The sequence below is a fragment of the Xiphophorus couchianus genome, chromosome 4, assembly GCF_001444195.1.
Source record: "Xiphophorus couchianus chromosome 4, X_couchianus-1.0, whole genome shotgun sequence".
Lineage (NCBI taxonomy): Eukaryota > Metazoa > Chordata > Actinopteri > Cyprinodontiformes > Poeciliidae > Xiphophorus > Xiphophorus couchianus.
In genome coordinates this window covers 33,305,566-33,333,088 of record NC_040231.1, presented here as the reverse complement: position 1 = coordinate 33,333,088, position 27,523 = coordinate 33,305,566, and the positions used below count along the sequence as shown (strand labels likewise).

At 39.7% G+C, this 27,523-nt stretch overlaps 1 protein-coding gene across 1 annotated transcript; it reads left to right on the top strand.

Annotated features, from left to right (window-relative positions):
• The first annotated feature begins 5,292 nt into the window (after window positions 1–5,292).
• On the top strand, window positions 5,293–20,604 carry vstm2b (V-set and transmembrane domain containing 2B). The gene is made up of 5 exons (XM_028015283.1): window positions 5,293–7,246; window positions 7,541–7,713; window positions 8,997–9,026; window positions 9,436–9,871; window positions 19,741–20,604. Exons 1-5 carry the CDS (start codon window positions 7,174–7,176, stop codon window positions 19,827–19,829), a joined length of 801 nt encoding a protein of 266 aa, XP_027871084.1. The 5' UTR covers window positions 5,293–7,173; the 3' UTR covers window positions 19,830–20,604.
• Window positions 20,605–27,523: the final 6,919 nt, after the last annotated feature.

Here is a 27,523-nt window from a genome sequence, read left to right as displayed (position 1 = left end):
TAAACTCAGGCTTCCCAACTAAGACCCTGAAATCTTTTAACCAGAGAATACCAAGAATATTGATAGAACATCCAAAGGCACAGGGAAGCCTTGTGTTTGGTTTTATGTCAAGCTCAGGGTTTTGTCTATATTCAGTAGTACAGTATGAGTTTTAATATTTGAATACACTGCTCCCTGACATTAAGTCCAGCACACTGAAAGTCGTATCTGATTGTTTTTTGGGAACTATGATGAGGGATAAAATTGAAACTGTGACTTCAGATTTGAGAGGAAAATGATGTGGAGGTCTGTGTCACCATCTAGTGGTGAAAAGTAGCTTTACGCAGGAATAGAATTACTGTTATGACAATTACTGCTAATATTGCAAATAATAATAAAGTATACTGTACAAATTGTGTTTTTTCTTTCTGTGCAGAATTCATACATACACCAACTGTTATACCATTGGTGGATGTATTGTAGAAGCAGCTCCTGATGCTGAGGATGTTTTCAAGAAGCGGTTTTTCTATTTGACTGATGTTAGAGGAGTTACAGTTCTGCTCTCTTCCACCTCTGCTCCTTATCTGTGAGGCTTCATGGGACAAAGCTGGTCCTGCGATGCCAGTTCATTTTGACCAACATATTTTGAAAACAGAAGTTGAACACTGCATTTCAAATCTTAATCTGTTTGTCCCGTTTAATTAGATGCTTTTTGTTGTGCCAATCTGAAATGACGACAAGGTATCACATATCCAGATAAAGAATACAGCCAAGAATAAGCAGTGTTTTAAAATAAACACATTTGTCTTCAAGCTTTCCTCCATTCATAGAGAATGGAGGAAAGCTTTTGGAAAGGGGAATATCTCTAAAGCAAATTAAATTAGAGATGTGACCTCTGACTTTTGTGTTAAATTGTCAAGGGAACGACTAAGGAATCTTTTCTGTTTGGGAAAAAAGTACAATGGAAACAGTACAAAACTAAAGAACTCACCCATTAAACCTTGTGTGTGTGCGTGTGTGTGTGTGGGTGTGTGTGTGTGGGTGTGTGTGTGTGTGTGTGTATGTGTTTAAACAGCAGCTAATTGAAGCTTAAGTAAATAATTGAGAAGCCCCAAACTGACTCACACTGTATGATTAATTCAGTTTATTTTCAGTTAGAGGACTTGAGAGAAAGGTTGCCTGGAGTTTGCTTGCAGCTGTTGTGCACAATTTAAATTAAATGCAAATGATTTAAGCATGACTGCTTTCTAAAGTTCACTATCATACATTTAGTACATTTAAAGTAGCTATTAAAATTTAATTGTTATTCTTTGCTTTTCATTTTGTTTATAAGTGGTTGATATTGAGCTCTTCTAGGTTTTAGAATAAGAAAAAATATTTAAGCATAAAAAGTAAATGTTGAATTCAAAGAATGTTTACAATGACTGTCCTAACTTACATAACAGTTTTGCATTCATAGTGTTAGTGTCTGATTTGATCAATGTGAGTATTAGCAGGGATGGTATACGGATGTTGACAGAAAAAAATGGCTCTCAAGAAGCTACAAAAAAAATCTGCATATGACTTCATAATTTTTTTTTAGCTGAATCTGAACAGCAGACAAACATTTTGAGCTAATGCCTGGGAGGCCTGATGTTTGACCAAGACAGAAACACAGAGCAGGGATTTGAACCAGGAACTCAACTGTTAAAGGACGAACTCCTACCACAATCGTCACTGTCACCATGCCACCTTAATAAAGAAAATTCTGAATTTGCCAACACAAGCTCAAAATAAATATCTCATCACATCAACAAGGAATGTAAATAAACTTTCTCAGCAGCTTCTCAGCTTCAGATGCATCTGATGCGTGTGACCTTGATGTTATTCTCTGTGAGCTGCAGTCTTTATGATCTGACACTGGAATTTGTTTGCTGCTTTGAGGTGACAGTGGAGTGTGAGCATTCAGGTCACACTGGCATACATTGATTTTTATTTTGTTTCTGTGAAATAAATGTTTTTATTTAGTCCGTTTTTTCCAATCTAAAAGAATCAAAACACTATACGTTCTGGCAGATAGTCCTGGGTTTGTCCTGTTCATTTAAACTTCGTTCATTTTGAACATGCAAGGCGCTGACAGCTCTGCCATCTCAGTTGAAATCTTTGTATCCTGATTTACAGTGTGAGTAAATTGTTGGACTTGCAAGTCTCATACTTGCAAGTATGAGACTACAGGCTGCATCTCACAGCGCAGTGAAGGACAGCTGTATTCTTCTGATCACGGAGACCTGGCTGCATCCAGACGTAGCGGACTCTGCCATCGAGCTAGCAGGCTACACAGTACAGCGCCGCGACAGAACGAAGGACTCCGGTAAGAGCAGAGGAGGAGGCTCTGTGTGTACGTGAACAACACCTGGTTACTAACACAGCGACTGTCATCAGCCATTGCTCCCCAGACCTGGAGTATGTGACTGTTAGATGCAGACCAATATACCTCCCCGGAGAGTTCACCGTAGTCATGGTAACCGCTGTTTACATCCCACCGGATGCTAATGCTAAAACAGCTATTGGACTTTTGCATGGCAGCATTAGCCATCTGCAGAGCATCTATCCAGATGCTGTGCACATCATAGCGGGGGACTTCAGCCATGCAGACTTGAAGACAGCGCTCCCCAAATTCCACCAGCATGTAAAGTGTGCTACAAGAGAGGCTAACACTCTGGACAAAGTCTACTCCAACATCAAGCTAGGCTACAGGGCTAGACCACTTCCTCACCTGGGTCAGTCTGATCACCTGTCCCTGCATTTAATTCCTGCTTATGCCCCCCTCAGGAAAACTGCTCCAACCATCACCAAAACCATCAAATCCTGGCCCCAGGATGCGACACAGCAGCTGCAGGACTGTTTCGACAGGACAAACTGGGATGTTTTTGAACATCAGGACCTGGAGGTTTTTACAGACAGTGTACTGTGCTATATCAAGAGCTGTATTGACACTGTAGCTGTGGATAAACGCATCCGGGTCTTCCCAAACCAGAAGCCCTGGATGACTCAGGAGGTCCAGCGACTGCTAAAGACCAGGAATACCGCCTTCAGGTCTGGGGACAGGACCGTCTACAGTACAGCCCGAGCTAACTTGAAGAGCGGCATCAGAATGGCTAAATCTGACTACAGGACTCCTCCTGTAGTCAGATAGAGGGCTACCTTGACAGCAACAACAGCAGGCAGGTGTGGCAGGGAATCCAGCATCTCACCAACTACAGGACCAACCTCGCAGCTGCGGAAGGCGACGCCACGCTGGCAGAGGAGCTGAACCTCTTCTTTGCCCGCTTTGAGGTGTAGCCAACAGAGGCAGCCACACTACACCAAGCGACCCACAACACCACACCCCTCGTTGTAGACGAGCACGAGGTGAGGCGCACACTGCAGGCTGTCAACCCAAGGAAGGCTGCTGGACCTGATGGCGTCCCTGGACGTGTCCTGAAAGACTGCGTCGATCAGCCGGCTGGAGTCTTCACCAGGATCTTCAACCAGTCCCTAGCCCTGTCTACAGTCCCATCCTGCCTGAAATCTTCCACCATAGTCCCCATACCCAAGAAACCTCACATCTCTTGCCTCAACGACTACCGGCCAGTGGCACTAACCCCTGTGGTGACGAAGTGTTTTGAAAAACTGGTCCGGGGTCACATCACAGCACTTCGCCCTCCTGGCTTTGACCACCACGTTCGCCTACAGAGCCAACAGATCCACAGAGGACGCTGTGATCATGGCCCTCCATGCTGCTCTGTCACATCTGGAGCAGCAGGGGAGCTATGTGCGGATGCTCTTTGTAGACTACAGCTCTGCTTTTAATACCATCCTCCCTCACAGACTGGTGGACAAATTGGGGGACCTGGGCCTCCCTCACTCCACCTGCATGTGGATTCTGAGCTTACTGACCAACCGACAGCAGAGAGTTAGGGTGGGAAAACATACATCCACTGCCCTCAGCCTTAGTACTGGCTCTCCACAGGGCTGTGTGCTGAGCCCCCTGCTCTATTGTCTGTACACATACGACTGCACCTCTGCCCACCACAGCAACACCATCATCAAGTTTGCTGATCACACCACAGTGGTGGGGCTCATCTCAGGAGGCGACGAGTCCGCCTACAGGGGTGAGGTGGAGCGGCTGTTGGTGTGGTGCAGGGAGAACAATCTGCTCCTCAACAACTCAAAGACAAAAGAACTCATAATAGATTACAGGAGGAATAAAACGGACATTACACCACTAACCATTGGGGGAAAATGTGTGGAGAGGGTAGCTGATTTCCGTTTTCTGGGGGTCCACATTGAGCAGGGCCTCACATGGAACATGAACACCTTCGAGCTGATAAAAAAGGCCCAGCAAAGACTGTACTTCCTGAGGGTTCTCAGGAAGAACAACGTCAAGGAGAAGCTGCTGGTGTCCTTCTACAAGTGCTCCATAGAGAGCATACTGACCTACTGTATCTGCATATGGTATAACAGCAGCACTATGGCTCAAAGGAAAGCTCTCCAAAGGGTTGTGAATACAGCCCAAAAAATCATTGGCTGCCCTCTCCCCTCACTAGAGGACCTGCACAGCGACCGCTGTCTAAGAAAAGCACAACACATCACAAAGGACACTTCTCACCCTGGACATTCTCTGTTCACACTGCTGCCTTCAGGCAGAAGATACAGAGCAATCAGAACAAGAACCAACCGTCTCAGAGACAGTTTTTACCCGATAGCAATAACAAAACTAAATGCAATCAAAAACAACCATTAATCATCATAAATGATGTATGTGAGAATGTGGCTGTTCTTATTTATTAGTTGTGTTTTTTTTTTGGTTGTTTTTTTTTTTACCAGTTATTTGTTAATTCTTACATTGTATGTGAATTGTGAGACAGTTATTTTTTGTTTTTAAGAATATGCACTGACTGATGGCACCTTTTAAATTTCGTTGTCCTTGTGACAATGACAATAAAGATTTATCTCTACCTCTGTAGCACAAACACACGTTTCTGTTGAAGGAATTGGGAAAAAAAAAAACAAGACTATATCAATTAAACTTAGAATGCTCAGACGTGGAGAAAACAAAGAACAACCCTGGAGCCTCATGTATGAAAGGGGCAAACTACAAAATGTTTTTTCACACATGTATCAAGGATGAACTGAATGTGGAAACATGGATTCATGGTTCCTAGAGTTATTGGAACTCCCTCTCCTCACAGAGACAAACAGTACATTTTTGTGAACAAATAAGAAAAAATGTGTCCAATTCATCACCACAGAAAAGGCTGTAGTAGGTACTGTATGGTGTAACACTGCACCGATTAGAGGAGTGTTACAGCACCAATCGGTGGCGCTGTAACACTGTCACAGAACGGATCAAAAAACACTGGGCATGCTTAAAGAAGACATGTGAAGTAAACGGCAACATTTAGACATTCAAGTTGAACTAGTCTGAACTAAGGACTGATTTTACTGTGCGCTGAGTTTGTGCTGCCTGCCTCCTGGTATTAATACCAAATTGTATCACAACTGTCATTATGAAGCTGCATTGATTTTAGCAGGATTAACTTCCTATGTAGTCAGCTCCTGTATCATTCCTGGAGCTGAAAGAAGCTCTTGGACTGCATACCCACCAGTTATGAATACATAATGCTATACCGATGTTCCTGCTGTAGCATGCTGGAGTGAATTGCACAGTGCACCAGTCTGCCCTGCTGTCCAAGGTCTATATAAATGCTAATGATGGCAGGGCAGTGAAAGGCCACCTCGCTTCTGTCATGTTAATAATACATTTGCCTCAGAGGAAGTTGCAAGGCTGCAGATGAGAGCTGGGCTTTGAAGATCTGACATATTATCTGAAGTAAAATCTCATAAAAAGGCAATGATTCTGCAGAATAAGAGAATCCCCTTAAATCATGTTCACAGCTGTTTCCCAAAAGATGAAGGCAGATAGAGACAGGAGGACTAATGCAAAAGAAAGACATCGCAACCATGGTTGGTTTCTCTTATAGCATTCTGATTTTTAATTAATCCAGTCTGGTCTGTTATAGTAATAGTTATAGTATTTTCTTCAAGTCTTGAATTCTCGCCGAATAATTTATACCAGTTTGTCATGAACTGATTCCCCTCGAGTCAAAGTTGATTTAAAGGTGTACAAAAGTCTTGATGCGTACCAGTTTTCTGTCGCTGTCAACAGATAAGCTGCTACTCCCACATGGAAGAGACAAGACATCTTGCAGACTTGCTTGTTAATGCTATTGTAGTTTTACTCATGTAGCCCTTTGGCTCATTGTATCAGAATAATTATTAGAAGCATTTAGCAATCCTTTTAGCTCTGTATGTAACATTTGAGTAAAATTTAAAATCACAGTAATTATGCATAATTACACTTGTTCAATAATTGTGCACAGAGACAGGAAAGCTATAATCTTTCTTTTTAACTTCGATACATGTGAAGTCTCAGGTTTATTAACATTTTTCATTGGCTGAGAACTCTGGAGTTGTTTCAAAAATATTCCCTAAAAAATACAGCTTTTCAAAAAGTGTCCATCATCTGAAATATTCTTATTTGTTGGTATGAGCTGTGGGTGATCAGATGTCATCAGAAGTGCTAGAGTCCCAGTTAAGTAAGGAGGAGAACAGTGTGCTTAGACCACAGGCTGCCTGCAGAGGAGAGAGAGCTGAGCTCAGAGCAGTGGAAGGACTCCAGCGCCGTGACAACAGCAGTGAGGACACACTCAGATTATCAGCAGGGAGAAGTTCTCCTCCCCGGTCTCAGCCTGCTGCAGCCCCACGCTGCCGCCTCTCCCTGCTCTCTCTGGAGCCAGAGATGTGATGGGGTTTGGATCTGAGCCCAGCCCAGGAGAGGCTTCCTGCAGCGGGGCGTCGGGCTGATGATGGAGCGCCGCTGACCGCAGGGAACTTATCTGTGTCCTCCCACAGGCTCGGTGGGGAATAACCCAGCCAACTGGATCAGCAGGAGATTAAAGCCGCCTTCCTGCACCTCTGCTTCCAGCCCCTCTGCTGCCGGGCTGAAGTGTGGGTGGACTGAGTGTTCAGCTCCGGGTGTCAGGGCAGCTACATGTTGCTGCTGGGCTTCAGTCTGCATTCCCACTTATTGGAGCTGACGGGTCCCATTGCTTCCAGGTTCACACCATGACCTTTTCATGTCTGCCGTGAAAGTGCCAGCCTCCCTGTGACATGGAAAAGTCCAGACTCTACAGACTCCTCTATTATTTCATTCTCAATTCCCCCTTGGTGATATATGCAGATGGTGAGTAACTTGAAGCAGACAGTAGAACAACCTGCACCAGCCAGAGCTTCTCTTCTAATGGTAAATCTTAGCCGACACAGTCTGCTGTAGCGTCAAAGCACATCAAATTGCTTTTGTTCTAATGGCTTGATTTGATAAAGTAGAGACAAATTTATGGTGATAATAAAGCTTAAGAATAGCAAAGTCAGGAGAAGTGGAGGTATAGTGTTGGATTTTCAGAAAGTAAATAGATCCAGTTTCAGTTAAAAGCTACTTATGCATCTACTGTTTTCCTCTTCATGCATGGAACCAAAGCCACGTTCACTGAAGTCCCGAAGGATGTGAGTGTTGGGGAAGGAGAGGACGTGGAGATGCCCTGCGCCTTCAAAGCCCTCAGCTCTGCTCCCATGTCTTTGGAAATTCAGTGGTGGTACATCAAGATGGACGGCCCCAAAGAAGGACCTGATGAGCTGCAGAACAGGGCCAAGGTACCTGCAGCCCCGCCTGGTCCGTCAGACATTCCTAAGACATGTCAAACATGTCCCAAGAAACGTGTTCCCCAAAATAACAGGTCTACTTTTAGACTTCTGACAAACTTCTAAAAATATAGAAAATAGATCAAATAGCTACCAGTTTCAGCGTTCATAACTATGGATCATTTTGACATTTTTAAACATATCTTCAGCAACAGAATGCCCCCTACCACAAAATATACAGTATCTATAGATTAAGAAAGTCCAGACAGTTTTTAGTGTTTGGAGCTTTAACCTGTTTAAAGGGACAGGATTATGTAAGATTGATTTTTTTTTTTAGCTTTACGTCATGTTATAATGTTATTCCCTCATTATAAACATACCTGAAATGTTGCTTTGTTTCTTTCATGCATGTTTGAGAAATCCTTTAATTTCCATGGCAACCATTCAGTTGTGCAAAACATTTCCAAGCTACTGAGCGTCTGCCTCACAGGCCACCCCGTCTTTGTGACTCTTAAATTCAGCTCCTTCTAGCCAGAATCTATTAGCAAACACCTGGTGAAACTTCGATCTGCTGATCTCATTATACAAACTGCTTCTCAGAGCAACGCTGAGAAAAACATTGTTAAAGGGTTAATAGAGCAGCCACGTCGTCATGACTTCCTGGTGGTGGAGTTTCAGAAAGAGCAGGAATTTTCAAAGAGACAAAGGCCCAATGTCAAGGCATGAAATAATAAGGTCAAATTTATTTTAAATCATATTTGATATAAAAAAACATTTTTATGCTAATTGAAGGTAACATAGTTACTCAATTGTGCTATAAGATGGCACTATGATCCTGGAAAATACATAATACTGCCCCTTTAAGCAGTTGTTCCAAGAGAACAGCTTTCCAGTTTATCTCCATCCTAACATTGTCATATGTTCCACTGTTGCTGCATCTGTTTGACCTGAGAAAAGTGAGTACCAGGACAATACCATCCTGACTGCAGGAAGGGCCTTTGTATCAGTAACCATCACGTTCAGACCCTCCACTTGATGGCGTAATGATGAGATGCTGCAGCAAGATACTCTTCCCTGCACCGTCACAAATAAACTGGATTAGATTTTTTTGCCAACTCATTGGTCTGGGAGATACAGTCACATCTGCAACATTTCTTCTGTTGTTGTTTCCAGTTAACAAAATGCAAATCCAGTTTGAAATTCCTTCAACAAGGTCTTTAGGTTTTGTTTGTTTGTTTGTTTTTATTTATGTACAAACTGTTTCTGTTTAATTCAATATGCTTCTGTCGTTTCAGGGCAGCTTAAGAGAAGCTACAAAAATAAGTGTAAGTGACCACTTTTATAAAACTGAGCAAAACAAGCTAGAAAAATATCGCTCCAAGTAAACAGTAACTATGTTTATTAAAGAGATGAGTTTGAGATTTGGCATCAGCGCCTCATTTCATTCTTTATTTACCCATTTCTGCTAACATAACTTTTCTCCTACTTTTAAACTTGCTCAGGTCCAGTTGTTATATTTTAGTCAAGGAAAAGATTCATTCTGAGGTTTTGTGAGAATGACTGTCAGTCAACAAAGTATCATGATTTGATGCTGGAGCCTCCCTCCTTCCACCCAGTCAGAACATGAAGAGCAATGCTCATTAAGCCCATGATTAATGGCTCCTAAAACCAGCTGTTATCCAAACATTAGCCAGTTTTGTAATACTTCCACATGTCTCTGCCTTGGGCTTTCAGACTGTGCGTATTCAGGGGAACGCCATCTCCCACCGCCTCAGCCTGTCTAAAGTGAAGAAGGAGGACGGGGGGGTGTATGAGTGCCGTGTGTCTGATCTGTGGGCTGAAGAGGATCAGGACTTTACAGTTCATGCTACGCTGACCATCACTGCGGGACGCGGCATGGTGGCAGAGGAGGCTGTGTCACACATTCAGAACCGCTGGTCGCTAAGGAATACCAATGCAGCTCTGGGAGGGGGCCAAGTGGGAGGAGTCACTTCCAAACCTAGCCAAGGACTGACAGGAGGATCCAGGGAAGGGCAGGAGAAGCAACAGGTTCCTCAGCTGGCCCAGTCTGACCTCCTGCCCTCCGTGTCGTCCACCACTACTACCTCAGTGGCCAAGTCCGCCGCCTCCCAGCTGGCGGGGAGCGCAGCAGTCCTCTGGGACAGAGCTGGTGAGTACTGGAAGGTCGACTGGGCCTGAAACAGAGCCGCAGTACCAAGATTATCACCAGATATCTGGATTACCAGAAACACACACACAGTTCATCTCTCTATTTTCACAAGGACTTTGTGTCGGCTCTCATTCATTTTCATTCATTTCTTAAACCAAACCATGAGCCTTACACTAAACCAGTTTATTCCAAATGTAATCTAATCAATTTTAATCATAATTTTTCATCCTCTTTTTTATCACAAACTCTTATCTGTTTTTCAATCATTATTATAAAATATGAGTTAAGATAATTAATTAAAATATTATTTGCCATCTATTTGCCATTATTTCTCATCTTTCTGATTGGCAGCCAGTCAAATTTATCCAGCTGCTTTCCTTCTCAAGCTAGTATAGCTTCTAGACAAGACAGAGACCCCTGAGACCTCATGTTCAACCAAAATCAGAAGGTCTGAGGCAGCATCTGCTAAACAAATGTAATAACTATTGAATAGTGAGTAAAAGTGATAAAAAAATTCAAAAAGTTGATGTTTCTTTAAATATTTTGAAGCATTGTCCGTGTGTTTGTAAAGGGGTCCCAGGCCAGATTCTTCTGCTGTTTGGGGGCCGTAGCATGGACAAATTTGGGGACCCCACCCTGTACCAATACATGCCTAACCCCGACCTAACCTAAACTCAATTCACACCTTAGTGCTTGGGGCCCAGGCTTTGGGCCCCATAAGGGGCTTGCGATCCCCACAATGTCATATTTGTTGGAAAAATGGTCCTTGCAATGTATCAAATTCAAGACCCCACACACACACCCACACACACCCACACATACGCCGACACTCAACAAATAGTGTGGCTACGTTGCTCTGTCTGCTCTTGTTCTGTTGTAGAAAATAAAATTTAATGTGTGCCTTTGTTATCTTGATAAGACCTTGTTAGCTTTGAGTTGTAGTGAAACGCAGGCACTAAATCTGCATGAATCTTTCTTCATGCAGACCTTTTCCAGAACTCTGTCACATTTCAAACCTTTTGGTCAAGGAGGAAAGCTGTAGTTCACTTGTATATAAATGTTTGCAACCTATTTCTATCCACCTGTGCCAGCAGCAGAGCAGATGGTATGAGGCTGAGGGTTGTAATCTACCACCTCATTGCTTTCTCCTGCCCTACTTCTGTTTTTTGGAGCATGCTCACAAATAATTAAAACTCTAAGCAGGCTTGTAGATTTTTGTCCGGCAGGCTGCTGAGGCAAAGAGCCACCAGTCTGGGAGAAAAATCAAACAGATATTAAAATACTGAAGATCAGGAGTGTCCAAAGTGTGGCCCGGGGGCCATTTGTGGCCCTTGAAATGATTTTGATCAGTCCCCCAGCCACAAGTCAAGAACATTAAAAATGTAGCCAAAAAAATAGAAGACAACTAATGACACCCAAAATTGTTGATATTGTCTGTTTTTAGTTGTTTTTTTTTTTTTTTTAAATAAAAACGCTTTTTTATGTTTTGAGTCTTTAGCAATTTATAGGTTTCATTAAAGAACAATTACAATAAACAAATTTTTGCAGTTTTGAGTAAATGAATTGTGTGGCCTGCTGAAACTTGCCAGTTGTGGCCCCAGGGACACAAAGTTTGTGCACCACTGCTGTAAGTTGTCATGATGGATCCAACCTTGGCTCACTCAGGTGTTCATGCCTCCATCTTGTTTCTGTGTGTTGCTGGATGACTGAGGCCAGTGAAAGGTGCTGCCCTGTGTGCTGAAGCCCTTCCAGGGGTCAGAGCAGGAGCAGCAGCTCCCACTGACATGACCAGTTCTCATTTTAGCTACAGTTTTTGGAGAGTTTTTTTTATTTTTTTTTAAACTACTTTTATTTTGAAAAATATCAATGTACGCCTTTGTTTACTTCATTCCAGAAAATATGTTTTACACAGGTCTGCAGTTCAATCATCTCCTGCCGTTACTTCAACTGTACCGTTAGCACTAGCACTGTTAAAGTTCTATCACCTCTTGATGCAAGCTGGCTATTGTTAGATGTCAGTGGGACTGATGTTAGCTCGTCCAGTTTTCAGCAGGCTGCACTAGTGGTTCACTTTGTTCATTGTTGGAGTATGCTGTGCAGTGGGTTGCTATCGGTAACCAGGACACTGCTTCTGTTGCTACTCAGAAGAAGCACTAGAAACAGCTCTGGGGGAAATAATATTTTATTGCAAAGGCAAGGAATGGGGTTGAAAGTACACTAATCCTTTGTTCCATACTCTGCATATTTTATCATTTCTGACAAAAAAGTTCAACATCCAAGTATAAACTGAACTAATGAAACAGGGCAGAATTTATAGGGAATGTTAACACTCATCTGTGTTCTCTCATGTCTCTCTCAGTCTTTGTATTAACATCAAAGTAACTATAGATGCAAATCATTGGCAGATATTTTATAACCAGGGAAGGGCAGGAGAAGAAGGGGGTTCTCCAGGGTTCATAGTGAAATAAATTAATTTGTGAAATAATTTATTTCACAAATTATTTATTTGTGAAATAAATAATATTTATTTCACAAATATTATTTTGTGAAATAATATTTGACGTGTTTACAGCTAATAGTTTTATTCAACTAGGATCCTGCCAACCATTTTTTTTACTTAGCAATATCTACTTATGCAGGCACTTTGAGATGTTGGTGTTTTGTGTGACCTGGAACTAGGCTGCTGTACTTGTTGCAGGTATTCTCTGTTTCAATCAGCAAAAGGAAAATACCTTACTGTTAAATACTTGTGTTTTCATTTCATCAGATTGGTCCCCAACAATCAAACTTCCTGGGAATAAAATTGTCTAAATCTTCAAAAATAAATACTAAGGTTTATCTTTTTTCTCAGAACAAAAATCATCTTGTGTTCATTTGAACTCTGTACCAAAATAAGACTATACAGCTCCCATGTGATCACTGTTCATTTATGTAACCTGCATCTGTTATTTGTGCTCTGGATGATTACTGAAGCGGAGCATAAACGCTTACAGCCCCAACAGTTGTGGCCTTAAGTTTCAGGGACTGACAGCAGTGATGGAACCTTTACTGCCTCATCAATTGGTATTGATTTAGGCAGCTATGAAGAATGATGGGATGGAATCTATTTGCAATATGTATTTGTTTAATTTAATTAGCTAAAGATGGACAGTATGCAGGGATGAAATGCATGCAAATGCAGGCGAAGGCTGATTTCCAATAATTGCCCCCCTCCCAGGTGATACTGGTCGAACATCATAAAAAATATTAAATTAGTGGCTATTATGCATCTTTAAAAATATTACAATCTATGATAAAGTGATTGGTCAACGACAAGAGAGAAAACACAACTTTCCAGCTTTTTAGATAGCAGCAAATTTCATATCTCTCTTCATATCTCACCACAGTGAGTCATCCTCCTCCATCTAACTCTGGCTTCTCCTCCATGTCCTCTAACTTCATCCATGTCTCCTCTTTGTTTCCTGGCAGCTGCATCTCTACCGTTTGCATGCATACTGTATATTCTGGCAAATATCGGTCAATACAAAAGTGACCTAGTGTAACTTGGAGCACAGATTTGTAGGCAACTGAACCAAAATGGCTGATCATGGTCTTTGCTTTAATCCTTATCCAGATGATCCTGCGCTGCCCTCTTTGATCCACATAAATTATTGTGGCTTATGAATCAGCAGTTTCCTCCCCCACTCCTCTTCTTTTACTGTTTTACGATGTGCTGCATGAACATGGCAGTTCACTTGTTGGCTTTGCCACTAATTGTGGATTTTTATGGCTAAAAAATCTATTGTTCTCTGTTTATGGATCAGAAGACATCATTAGGCTTCCTTGTCATGATTTGTTTTCTTATTTAATGAACTGAATTGCTCCTCTATCAGCATCCATTAATCACAACCAGACAACAACTCATCTGCATGTGAATGTTGATGTTTCATTTTTTAATGTGGACCTTCCAACTGAGCTGTAGAGAGTTGTTACCTCACAGCGTACAATGAGTGTCTGGCAATGAGACTTTGCTAGAACCCTAACCCTTTTTATTTTCAGAAAGTTTACGTGTACAAAAACAGGTGCAAACCTGATCAACGTGCACACGGGACTGCATCAGCAAGTCCTGTGGAGAATAGCAGGCACAAGAAAAAAAGTTCAAAACACTGGGAGATGGAAATACAAATATAATGACTTACCATCTGCAATTTATTAAACCTAACCAGATTGTATTGCTGTTTTTGCGTCTATATTGAGGATGTTTGAAAAACAGGTGCAAACTGGGACACAAACACATCAAAAAGGAAGGCATAAATACAGTTATAGAAGGCAAATATTTCTAACATTTAAAGAATACAAAGAAAAATTATTAAAATACAATATATCCTACAGCAGTGCATATTTTGAGCTGCATAATTACTGAGTGATTCCAGTGCACCAACACACCATTATGTTGTGATGCACTGCAGCGTGTCTGTAAAGCCTACAGAAGGAAAAGCTGGTGAAGATGTTATTCTTCTGCTGCATGTTCCACAAATTGAATGGGACAGATTAATGCAGCCAGACTGCTGACAATACTTATGCAATTAAACCAAAACACAAAACACCACAACTAAAGTTTAATATTAGGGTACTTAAACAAAACTGAACATTAACAAAAAACATCATAGATCCACATGGATGTTGAAGATAAAGCAAATAAAAAGAACCGTCCTGTGAGGAAGAGTTCCCCCCAACTCAACGTCCCTTTACGACGGGCATATTAACTTTGTAATAAATTATAATGGGAGTACCTTAGTGTATAATCTTTGGTCAGGTCAGTAATGTCACTTATTCCCAAAATGTCATGTTAGATTGGATTTAAGATTGGAAAACATGTGGAGGGATGAGAGTTAAATACATCTGTTTAGATCTTTATATTTAGTGATATTTAAATGTTTTTATTGTTGAGTTGTTTCATATTGAAACGTTCTCTTATTATTATTATACCTCCAGCATAGTGATTTTTAGCTTCATCTTTTTGTTATTACACCTGCTCTCCAACACGCTTCATGAGGACAGCCAGTAGCACAACCCGAATGAAAAGCAGGAAAACCTCCTCTGGGAATGTTTTGATTGGTCAGGAGAAGTGTCTTCAGCAGTTTTTCCTCTGAACGGTGTTTTGGAAGCGTTTGTCATCAGATCAACTGGCAAAACTGAAGGGTTATTTCAGCTCACAGGTCCCTGGAAAATAACCTCTGACACAGTGAGCAATCATGGAAGGTTCTGCTAAAAAAATACAGGAACTGTTACTTTTTTGCAACGTCATCTGATTGTCACAAAAGTGCTGGGGGGAAAGAGCAGTGTAGGAGAGACGGGCTGCTGTGTGTCTCAAAGTACCTCTCACATTTTTATCTTTCCCCTTTAATCCATTACTACTGTACCCTGCTCTGTTTAGGTACAAACATCTGGAGAGCAAGTTGTCTGTCTCCATGAAGATCCACGTCAGTCAGGGCAACATGGTGAATCATTTATCTCTGGTAAAAATGAAAAGCTTCACCTAAGTTGTCAACTTGTCCTGGTATTTTAAGAACACAAAGGCTCAACTGAATTTAGAAACAACTGCTGACTAACTACAACGCTAAAACTAAATAAAAAGCACTGAGTGGACTTGCAGGCTCAAATGACACATTCTCCACAAGACTAGAGCACATTTTATGCTAACATTAGCATTAGCTTCACAGACAGAGTCCCCGAGGTCCTGATTCAGAGTTTTTATTTGACAGATTAACAAAACGATCTGGTGGAAACACACAGGACAGTCTGCTCTCTGTCTGATCAAGCTGAACTCAATATAGTCTCAGTTTCAGCTTGCTGATGTTAGCCCAACAGCCTTTGGCATCTATCATCCCCATTTCACTGCACTTTTAGGTGGCAATAGTTGTACAGATGAATGTCATTATATTTGAGTGGTGGTTCCTGACAGCTGACCTGAGGTAAAATGCCAGCCATCTTTGGACTGCTATTTTTATCGCTTACTTTTAATTTCTTCATTCTTAATGTCAACTTTCATGATTAAGTAACTACTGCTGTGTAAAGTTAACTATACTTAACATTCAATTCTGATGTTGCATTCTGATGTGGATGTACATATCTAGTCACTAGAATCGTGTTTCATTTAGTAGCTGAAATAAATATTTTCTAATTTAATGAACAGAACAGTTTTCTGCTCCCACGGGAAAGTTTGCTCTTTTACCGAGGCGGCAAGAAGAAAGTTTGTTCTGTCCATGATGTTTCATGCTTCTGAAGAACTCAAATGTAGAACTCAACATATTCTCACAAATCCATTAAATTGCAGTATTTATATATAAAAGTCGTCTGAAGGCACACAAGAAAAAAAGGTTTTGGCTTAGATGTTGTGTCAGGAAACAGCTTCAACAACTCTCAATGACGCAAAAACAGAAAGAGATTTACATTCCTGGAGGAGAGAACACATTTCTGTGTTCTTACACACTCTGTATTGGCTGTAAGAGTCAAGATGTAGAAAGAGGATGATTTTTATTTTTTTTTTCAAAAAAACCAAACATGCTCGAAAACTGATAATAAATATATTAAGATTCAACTATTTGGACAAATAAGATCAATGACGGAACCAGACTGTAGTGGCACTCTGCGTCCCAAAAGTTCGTTGTACCACCTTTGCAGTTTGTCTAACAACAAATATTTGAATCACTCGACTGAAACCAAGTCTTCTTTTATGATGTTTACTTAAAGAACTCCAAAAGTACACTTACAGAAAAAATGAAAGGCTCGGTACAGATTGGTCAAAAAATTGTGTTGCTTCCACTGTATCCAACTGCAATCTGCCCTCAAACGTGCATACGGGCAATATTAATGTTATGCATTACGTAGTGGAAGCCAAAATTACTTTTCACAATAAAAGTATCCCTTTATATTAACTAAGTTATACATTCTAGAAAATATACTCATCATGAATTTCTTAAAATTAAATTAAGCATATTTATACATTTTTAATCTAAATTATTATTCTATATGAATTTCCCATTAACTGGCTCTTACATAGACCATGTGCAAACACAACTAACTACTATTTCAGGTACATTTACCTGTATTGATTCTAATCAGCAGCTTAAGAAACCCATCAAACTGCATTGAATGTTAGCTTCAGTTGAATTGCTCAATAGGAAATGAAGTATTTGGAAATATATAAGAATAGCTCAAAACACAGTGTTTCTGTAGGTAGCACACCTTCATGACTGATGATTCATTCCTAACTTTGACCTAGCAGGGAGCATGTAAACCATAATAAGGGCCCCAAAATAGACCCATGAGGAACACCAAAATGTAGATGACTTCAGAAATATCTACAATTTATAACTGCAACACAAAATGAATGATCAGAGACATGAAAAAAAGCTAATTTTAATACATCGGCTCAATAACTCAACCTGTTAAGCGTTATCTAATTAACAGAAAGTCACATTGAGAATTGTGCATTTGCTACTTTCAATTTGAACAAAATCAGCACTACCAAATATGTACTTTGAAAAAAAGGAAAATATCCTGTTACTTGATTGGTTTTTTAAAAATATATTCTCCAAAGAATCCTTTTTAACACAACCAAAATTAAAACTTTAATATAATATAAAATTTAACTTTAACTTTAGCATTTAAATTCATTGTGATTAAAAGACCTTGATGAGTCTTATTATGGCATTATTATAGTTGGACACTGGATCTATGAATATCATTTAATAAAACTTTTACTATAATGCATTAGTGAAGGTTTTGTAATCTGGGAAGAGGACAAATGTTGCACAGAGAGACACAATCAGACTGACAGCAGCAATGCTGTATTTAGCTGCTGTGTTGAATCTCACTTGGCAGCTGCTTCAGTCCTCTATCTGTGTGTGTGTGTGTGTGTGTGTGTGTGTGTGTGTGTGTGTGTGTGTGTGTGTGTGTGTGTGTGGGTGTGTGTGTGTGTGTGTGTGTGGGTGTGGGTGTGTCTGTGTGTGTAAAGGCAATGCTTTGATATGCTCTCTGGGACACTTCATCTGAAACATAAGAGGAATTATGATCAAGTCATGTGTTTTATATATTACATGGATGAGTCAGGGAGCGTCTGGATGACATTCCTGCTACTGACACATCCACTTCTGTCATCTGTCTTGGTAAAACACATAGATTTATTAAGCTCCCACTCATTACAAATCCTTACCTTTCAAAGTACGGATTTGTTGTATCAAATTTTTCTAGTAATATTTTAGGAGTGTGAAATCTTGAAATAATTTATAATTTCCCCTCATTTCATTCATTCTATCATGTGTCGTGGTACCTAAGTATCTGCTGGACTTAGACAAAGTTCAAACTATGCCAATTCTTGTTCCAGAACTCAACTTTTCATTTGCTAAACTTAGACAGGAATGAAGAATTGCTCTGATAATGCAGATATTTGATCAGTTGCCTGGTACCAAGAAGATCCCAGCCAGGGCCCGTCTCTGCATGCATGTGTGGTTTCTCCCAGCTTCCCCATCATCCAGGACTCTGCATTTTAGCTCAAGTAGCCACTCTAATTTGCTAATTTACTACTATGTGACTGCAGGTTTGTTGTCCTGTGTTTTTATGTTGCCCTGTGATGAACCCAGACTACCCATATAGAGTGCTGATTGTGAACTATGCTGTTAAAAATCTGTTCCTCATGAATTGAGAATTAGCTTAAGTCATTCCAGAAAGATACTCTATTCTAGCTTTTTTTTCATTTTGCTAGCTTATAAAGAATTAATAATTTGTCAATTAATAATTAAGTAATAATTAATAAATTGTCAATTATTAATGTAGCAGACAAGTTGAAATCTGTCTGCTGCTTTAATCAGGTGGCTTGTCATTATTTAGCAGAAACTGGCAGATCATGCTTCACTGAAAAACCAAGTGGTGGAGATTTTGCTCTTTTTCCTGAGATCGTCCCTGCGCAAAGTCACCAGCATCCACAACAACATTTTGAAGAAAGCTGGATAACATGAGTTCTAACAACATTTAATTTCCCTCTATGATTCATAAAGTATTTTTGAATTGAATTGAATTGAATTGGCTTCTTTTTACAAAGCAGATTACACTAAATACAAAAATAACAGAGGAAACCCACCTGCACAGACACTCCTAATAGCTTTATGATCAATATCATGATTAACTCCATCAGAAAGTTTTTTCTAAATTAATCCGTGATGCTGAACTGTAAAAAAATAAATTAAAGAGAAAGAATACAATGATACATCACTTTTAATAGATTCATAGGAGACATTAAAGTAAGCATTTCGTTAGACAATGAGTAGAACAAAAATAACAGGAACAACAGGGAGGTAATGGGATTGGACATGATTTAACAGGTATTGACAGGAGGAACCAGCAAGGAGGAACTGAGAATGAGTTTTATATATACTGGGGAGGTTGATTACTGAAGAAGGAACGGATGACTGATTAGAAAAGGGTTCTGGGTGTGAAGGGAGAGAGCAGAAGGCAGACTGAGGAGAGTGTGAGAGAGAGAGAGAGAGAGACAAAGAGAGAGTACTACAGGGGACGAGGGAGAGTACACAGAGAACAAGAAATAAATCTAACACTAAAGAATAACTAGACAAAAATTAAACTACAGTAACAAAATATAACTACACACAAGAAATAAACATAAATCACAAAGAAGGACAGAACTAAAGTAAAATAGAAGTAAGAGCACAGAAAGAAAGAGACCAAGGAACAAAGAATAATTTAAAAAATTTAAAACAACTCAGGATCCTAACGCAGTGTTTATTTCTCATAAATGTAGAGACAGTGTAAAGTTGACTCAAATCATTTCAGTGTGTTCTAATGCTTTTCCCTTGTCTTTGTCTTTCATTCAGCCTGTAGCATGATGAGCACTATGGACCCTCTCTGCTTCATCACTCTTCTTTTCTTGCATAAACTCATATTTATACTGTTGGCCCACTGAAGAAACTCTGCAGAATTGTAGTTGGGCTTGCAGGTTTTCACTTTCAAAACCAAACTGAAACCAAGCAACAATCAGAGACCAGCAGGGAGAGACGGGTCCAGCTGTGGGAGCCAAGCACAGATGGGAGACAGATCTGCCATGGATATGTAGCAGCAGGACCGGTGACTGTTAAGAATGTGGACTAGAGACACCAGCTTAGAGAATAAAGACAGCATCAGTACAGTTCCACATGGAGCCAGAGCAGCAGAATGGATGTGGTCTGCTTCACACTTTCTCATGTTCTTGTCAGCCTCTCCACTGTGTGACCATCAGAGGACTGAAAGCCAGCTCTTCATCTATAAGGGGATGCTCATATTCATTGTTTCGGGGACAAGAGACTTCCACCATTCTTTGTTCTTATTTTCTCTAAAGACTGAAGTTTAATTAGCATGGCATATCATTTCTGATGTCTATTTCTCCACAGCTTCATCACACCTCCTCAGTAAACACACCTACTGTTCAAAATGTGTTTGAGTTTAACGTCTACCCATTTCTCCACAAATACATTTACACTAGTCTTCCCATTACTCTGTTCCACAATGAAAACAAATTTGTGATAACACATTTTCAGCAAGATGCACCTTAGTATTGTTATTATCAAATACTTCCTACAATGTCTTTTTTTTTTATTGAACTTATGGTGATCAGTGACACACTTCATCTCGTTGACACAGATTTATTGATAATTTGCACCAGCTATTTAGATGAAGGCTAATATAATAAAATATTACAAACATATTAAGTTAATGTCTTTCCTTGAATCACAAGATGAGATATCACCCATCCTTTCTTTGGTGTTTTCTTTACCTCAGTACTTCTCTGCAGTAATCATTTTATATGAGAGAAACTTTGTGATTATGCATCAGTTTTCAGTGAACATTTGGCATTGATATGACACTCAGAAATGAGTTCAGTTCAGTTTCGATTTAATTAGGTACACAAGCATGCCACTGACCATGTATTCCAAAGAGCTGCCAGGGGTGGAAAGGTTAGTAGAACAGATAGGTTACAACACCAGAATTGGAATGAAAAGCATCAAACAGCCCATCAGAACAATGAATTGACTTCAGCAGGCACATCAGATGTCTCATAGACACATTAAACAGCTTCACTAACGCTTGAACAGGTTCCCCTTGTCATGATGTCATTCAGTTGTTTTGTCCAGTTGCTCAGCATGAGTAGGCCACGGTTTGCCCAAAGATTATTTGGGCAAACCAAATAATCAAACATCATGGTACCGCAGGTCATGCCTGCCATCTAGGCACAGATACTGAACTGTTAGCAACACGTTGTGTCTCTTTGCACAAAGTCTTCAGCAACTTTGGTTTAATGTTTCATGGACTGACTGTGATTCACAGAACATCAGAGATGGCAGCATCTGGAGTAATGCCATAATCCAGAGTGATGGACTGATGAGTGCTGCATCACTCATACCATTTCATCATGCATTACCATAGATCGTGGGATGTGTGCATGTCATAGTCCCATCAGGAGGTGCTTGCACACCTTCCGGTTCCTAAGACACATTCTTGTTACAATTTCTTAGCCAGAAACTGATTTTCTAGAAACAGCCAAATTCTCTCTGGACTTTCTGCATGATGTGGCGCTCCTTCTGTGTCCTGACTAGTTCCTCAAATGTTTCTCAACAAAACCAGTGTAGATCTGCTGTATCTCAATGACGGGGTTACAATGACTCCTATCTACACAGAGTCACAGCTGAGAGGGTCCAACACCCTAACCAACCTGGGGGCCAGACTAGGACTATTAGTGTACCCACACTTTGCAATACATGGAGGGTCAATGTTTCACATGCAGTGTGGAGTAGATCGAGCATTCAGATATCCAGAGTGCCAACCCAAAGTATGGATGAAGAGAACCATCTGTTTTAATCTCAAAAGAACCCAAGAAAGAGGAAGAATGGTGGATGATAGAGCCACAAGAGAGTTGCTGATGTCATCTTCCATGGACTATGCCACTGATCTGGGCAGGTTTAAGGGGAACTGCAATGAAGTTGGGCTTCTGGAAGGAGATCTTTAAACTGCAGAGTTAGTGAGGTGATAAGTAGAGTACAATTCAATTAAATTTATTGATGTGGCACCAATTCACAACAAATGTCTCAAGGCACAAAAACGTAATTTCAATTCAGTACATTACAATTGATCCAAGTAATTAAACAGTGAATTAGTATGCTTTGTGTTTACTGAATACTTGATGTACCTTAGGGGACTACTGCCCTGGTAAAAACCAGACCCTTGCTCAATGCTTTGGTTTTGACAGAGACTCTGGACCAGGGGTGGAAATTAGTACCACTGGCAAAATGCTGGTAAAAGAATGAAGTGGCGTGTAAATTTGAGCAAGTTCAAATTTACCCAATTTGCCCAACCTGTGGCAGGTTGGCAAATTGAACAGAAGAAAAGACAGTTCAGTTTGAACTTCCATCCAGGGGAGGAGTGGCCATCTGGCGAATAGACTGATGTCCATAAATGAAGTGGCCCCAAACTGCCATAATTTAACAAAAAATAGTATATTAAATATTATATTAATTGCCCGCGACAGCCCATTGGTCAATTTTATTGACAGACATTGGGTTTCTCCGATGAAATGACTCAGTCCTACTTAGTCTGCCCCTAACCCTCCCCTTTCCTCTGCTGGTCTATATTTTCCCATTTCAGCTAACCAGTTACATTAGACCAGGGGTGTCAAACTCCAGTCCTCAAGGGCCGGTGTCCTGCAACTTTTAGATGTGCCTCTGCTGCAACACACCTGAATAGAATAATTAGGTCATTAAGACTCTGGAGAACTGATCTACACAAGGAGGAGGTCATTAAACCATTTCATTCCAGTGTTTTGTACCTGTGGCACATCTAAAAATTGCAGGACACCGGCCCTCGAGGACTGGAGTTTGACACCTGTGCATTAGACACACCCTAGTGGAGAATAATCAGCTAATGTATTTACTCTTGTCACCAAAGCTGACAATATGTTTTCAAAGTAGCTCTTTTAAATGTTTGTCAAATGGTTTTAAATTTCCAAGATTTTGTGCAGGGAAAAATCAGTTCATAATATTGTATGTTCTGCATATGCTAAAAGGGTGACATTAAACATCCTTGCTGGGAGATTAGGAGGCTTAATAAGATAGATAGGGTTGTCAGGAGGTGACTCAATTTGCAGCTTTTCAGATTACCACAGGACCAGAGAGCAAATATCATGTCAGATTGAGGCAGAAGCTGCAGACTCACCGCTGAACTAATCTCATCCCATGGAAGCTGAGCCAAGCAGTTAGAATATGACTAACCTGCACCTTACATAACCCAGAATGATATTTCATCAAGCATATCCAATAACCAGTGCCTGAGGAAGCTTTCAGTGTGTTATGTGCAGCCGGCCTCTGAAAGCTATCTAAGCTGCCAAGGGTTCACTGTAGATTTTATTATTATATTATAGCATATATATATATATATATATATATAGCTATATATATATATATATAGAATATATATAGAGAGAGAGCAGTTGAGAAGGAAACAGTGGGACAGTTTAAGCACAATGATGATGCCACAGTGAACATCTGGCACTCAAGCAAACAGTGCAGCTCACATATCAGGCAGGGCCTCTGGTCTTTGCACTAATCTGATTGGATTCCAAGTTACAGAAGGTCAGAAAGGATAACAGAGTGGTCGGCTGCAGCAAATGCACAAACACACCAGCAACATATAAAGTGGACTGATCCTTCACCTAAATAGCAGTTCCAATACAACTCAGTATTTATGCTCTTTAACTTGAGAATGTATTTATGACCCAAAAATTGAAGTGGGTAAGTATGTTTATTTTTTATGTACGTACAGTTATATCTTCCAATTATTATAATTGCTGTTATTATTATGCCTCTGTGTGGATTCTTGTAAAAGAAGGGTAATATTGTAGTTTGACTTGAACCTTTCAGTATAATCCTCCCACTGGTGAAGCTTGCGCCATCACTGGCTTCCTTCCATCACTGGCTTCCTTCAGTGGCCTGTCAGAATAGTCCTGTGCCATGCGGCGGACATGTGATCCGTTTGCACTTTTTCTTGATTTTGACTTCACCAAGACCAGATTATGTCTTCTTATAACAGACAACAAGATAATCTCTACTACAAACTCTGCCATTGGTGAGAGAAAAAAACCCTCTTTGTATAAATTAAGGAATTCAAACAGTATGTAGAAAGTAAGTAAAGCACGACAATTTCTACAGGATCTATTTCATTTTGGTCACTTTTTTAAAGTAAAATATGAAAAATAAATGAAAAAAAAAGTTGTATATTTCTAGGAAAATTTATTTAAGGTCCATAATTTCATGTTATATATTATTTTATGTTATACTAAATACATTTCCACTATACTTTGATGGCATGACCACTTACTTAAAGGATTATTCCTGTTTAATGTTAATGTTTTGTTCTTCAAAACCTTTTATCCATCCAGCCATCTAGTTTTTATATTTGCCTGAATCGGGCCATAGCATTCCTCGTGCCGCTAACCTGAGGCTGTGCTTGGAGCACTGGTTGTCTGGTAGTCTGAGGTTGATCTGTTTCGTCTGCATTTCTTCTCTTTCTCCTCTCACTAACCAGGAAAAAAGGTAAAGGCTGCATTGTCCTTAGAAACTGGTGAGATGCTATTTGTTTATCTCGGCTGCTAGCGCTAAACTTCTGACAATGTGATTGCTGAGCCATGAGTTTCGGCCTTTCATCAGTCCATTGGCCTTCCTTGCCTGTACACAGTTTTGTCATATATCTTGGTTGTTAGAGAGTTCTAATTTAACAAATGATTTTTGAAATAGAATTTATTTAGAAAATACTGTTGTACTTTCCATTTTACTTTGCATTGTGAACTGGTTATTTGAACCAATCCACAATCTGTTGTTCTTTGTTGGCTTTATAGCTACTTTAGTCTCATTTCCAGTTCCTCATAACCTCTGCCCTATCCCCGTCTGACAGATATTCTACATATCAAAGCTGAACTGCATTTTATTTCATTAGATAATTCTTTCAGCTTTATTCTTCTTTGTCCCTTTTGTCCTTTGTACTGGTATTATTCAGAGGTATTCGGAGTTAGTTTTTTCTTATTCATTGCCAAGTCAAAAAGTACCTCAACTGAAAATGTTACTCAGTTGCACATCATTGTGGATACACCCTTTTCAATTACTGCACAATATTTTATGTTGGAATTTTGCCCATACTGTTTATGTTGATGTTATATTTTTATTATTATTATTTTTATTATTATTATTTATATATCTATGTACTTTTATCTTTGTCTGAACCTACATGCCTCAGTATTCTGTTATGCTGCTGTTTCTATGTATGTTAACTGGAAGCTTAAGTATTTGTTAATAAATACTTAATAAATGTTAATAAATAAAGTTTTATAATTTGGAGGGATGTTCATTCTGCAGGTACAGGATGTCCAACATCAGGTTATTTTAGTGTTTTCTCTGGTTCAACACACTTGAATCTAAAAATGGTGTTATCAGGCCTGGTTATCAGGCTATATGTGTGGAGTGCTTGCTGTTTGACAACTCCAGTTAGCAAATTTCACAAGGCACCAGATTAACTTAGAGACGGATAGCTGTTTGTTTTTAAATTTGCATAATCAAGTAGTGACCTGACTTGTTAGCTTTGATTAAAAACCCTAATTTTGCTTTTATTTTACTTTATTTTGGATTTAAGTAATAATTATTCCTAACCAAACCAAATTATTGTTGCACAACATAGATTAAATACGAGACGAAGCATCAAAAAGGCTAATCAGCAATTCTAAGGAGCATTTGATTAACGTAAAGAGAATTCATTTTTCTCTGGTGATTATTGAGGAGGGTATAACTATTTTCTGACATCTGAAAATATCTACTATATCTACAGTATATCTGTAATATCTACAGATGGACATCTGTCTTATTGATCAACAAATGGGTTGGCCTGACCCAACGAGCCTGAATCTTTCTCTGAATGCTGAAAAAGTTCTTGCATATCCAGCATTTGGATATGCGGATAAAGTTCCAGAGAAAAGCAGTTGAACTGCAGCAATAAAATTTATGTTGCACAGTAAAAATTGGAGCAACGAAACTAGCTTAGCTTGGTTGATGAGCAGGGAAATAAGAAAACAAGATACAGTGAAACTGAATAGAAAACATGAAGATACAGCAATAAAGGAGAAAGACAGTCATCACAACCTAACACCCTATTATAACATACAGTTTTATGCAAAACAAGAACAGTATTCAAATAAATCCAAGTTCTAACCCTCCAGATTAGAGAAAGAACACATGTCAATAAAGTAATAAATATTTGACATCTTATGCCATAAGAACAATCATAAAGAATCATTTTTGCAACTTTTTAGAGAGTTCCAGGACACAGATAATGCATAAAAATCAAAAAGATTGTCTTGAAAACAACCTTGGAAACCTGACATAGCAACAAGGATGTTGTTAACGTGGATGAGTTTCCACACTGTTAGCTGCTGCAGCTGCTGCAGTGGCTGGGCAGATGTCCATCGTTCTCTACCCTCTAATCTCCTTGCCTCCTTAATCTAACAAAAAAGACACAAAAGCCCAGAAACATAAGAAAGAGCAGGGTTGTAATCTCTATCAAATCTGAAGGAAGACTCATAAGCTTCATTAGTCTCTACTGTCATCACAATATCAGACAATTTTCAGTTTAGTTAAATGACCTTCCTCCATGAAAGCAATTTCTGTGATCAATTTGTCAACTGAAGTTAATGTTTATTTGATTACATTTATCTAAATAACCTGACTTATTTACATTTTAATTGCAGTAATTAAAATATATCAATAAATCACACTGAAAAGCCATCTGATTTTATTTGGAAGATAGTGACCACAATAGTATTTATGTTGTTATTAAAAACCGTGACTTATCTTAGAAACCAAGTGACTCATGTAAATAATCTGCAGCCTCAATAAGGAGATCTGGCAGTGAAATATTATTAGGTGACTGAACCACTGACATCTTTAATATTCTGGCTGGAGCGCTGCTTGATGAAGTGTCTTTCACGCAGCTTATTGCCTCTGTTAAGCTTCCCTTTACAAAAGCTATCTAAGTGATGTAAGAGGTTTCTGGGAAGATGTTCAGCACTTCATCCTCCCTGGTTAGGTCACTCAGTGTGACCGCTCTGTGGGACAGTGCCTGGGTCGGGGTCATGCACTTTGTTAGAGGTTCGTGTTTGTGCGCTTGGAAAACCCCAGAATCTGTGTAGTGGTACAGAGCATTGGAGGTGTGGCAGGAAGGTCTCAGACCTGGAGAAGCAAGAAACCTGGTAGGCTTGGTGCATTAGTAGCTGTGTTTTCATTACAAAATTTTGTTGATATTCTGCGAATGTAAAGAAAATACAATTTCACAATGGCAGTGTTTCCATTAAATGAGAAATAAAGTTAAAACCATGTGAATAAGTTTGTTCACATCGTAAGTAATTAAAAGGTTTGCTGTGCCATCATCTGCCTACCACTTCCTGTCGACTCCTTCGTCTTTTCTGCCAGTAGTAACATCCGGTTGCTGATGACATGACTGATGTGACACGCATAAAGTGTTTCCATGTTGATACAGTCAAAAGAAAAAACTACAGCTAGCAAAAAACTTTTCATTGAAAAACGTGAGTTT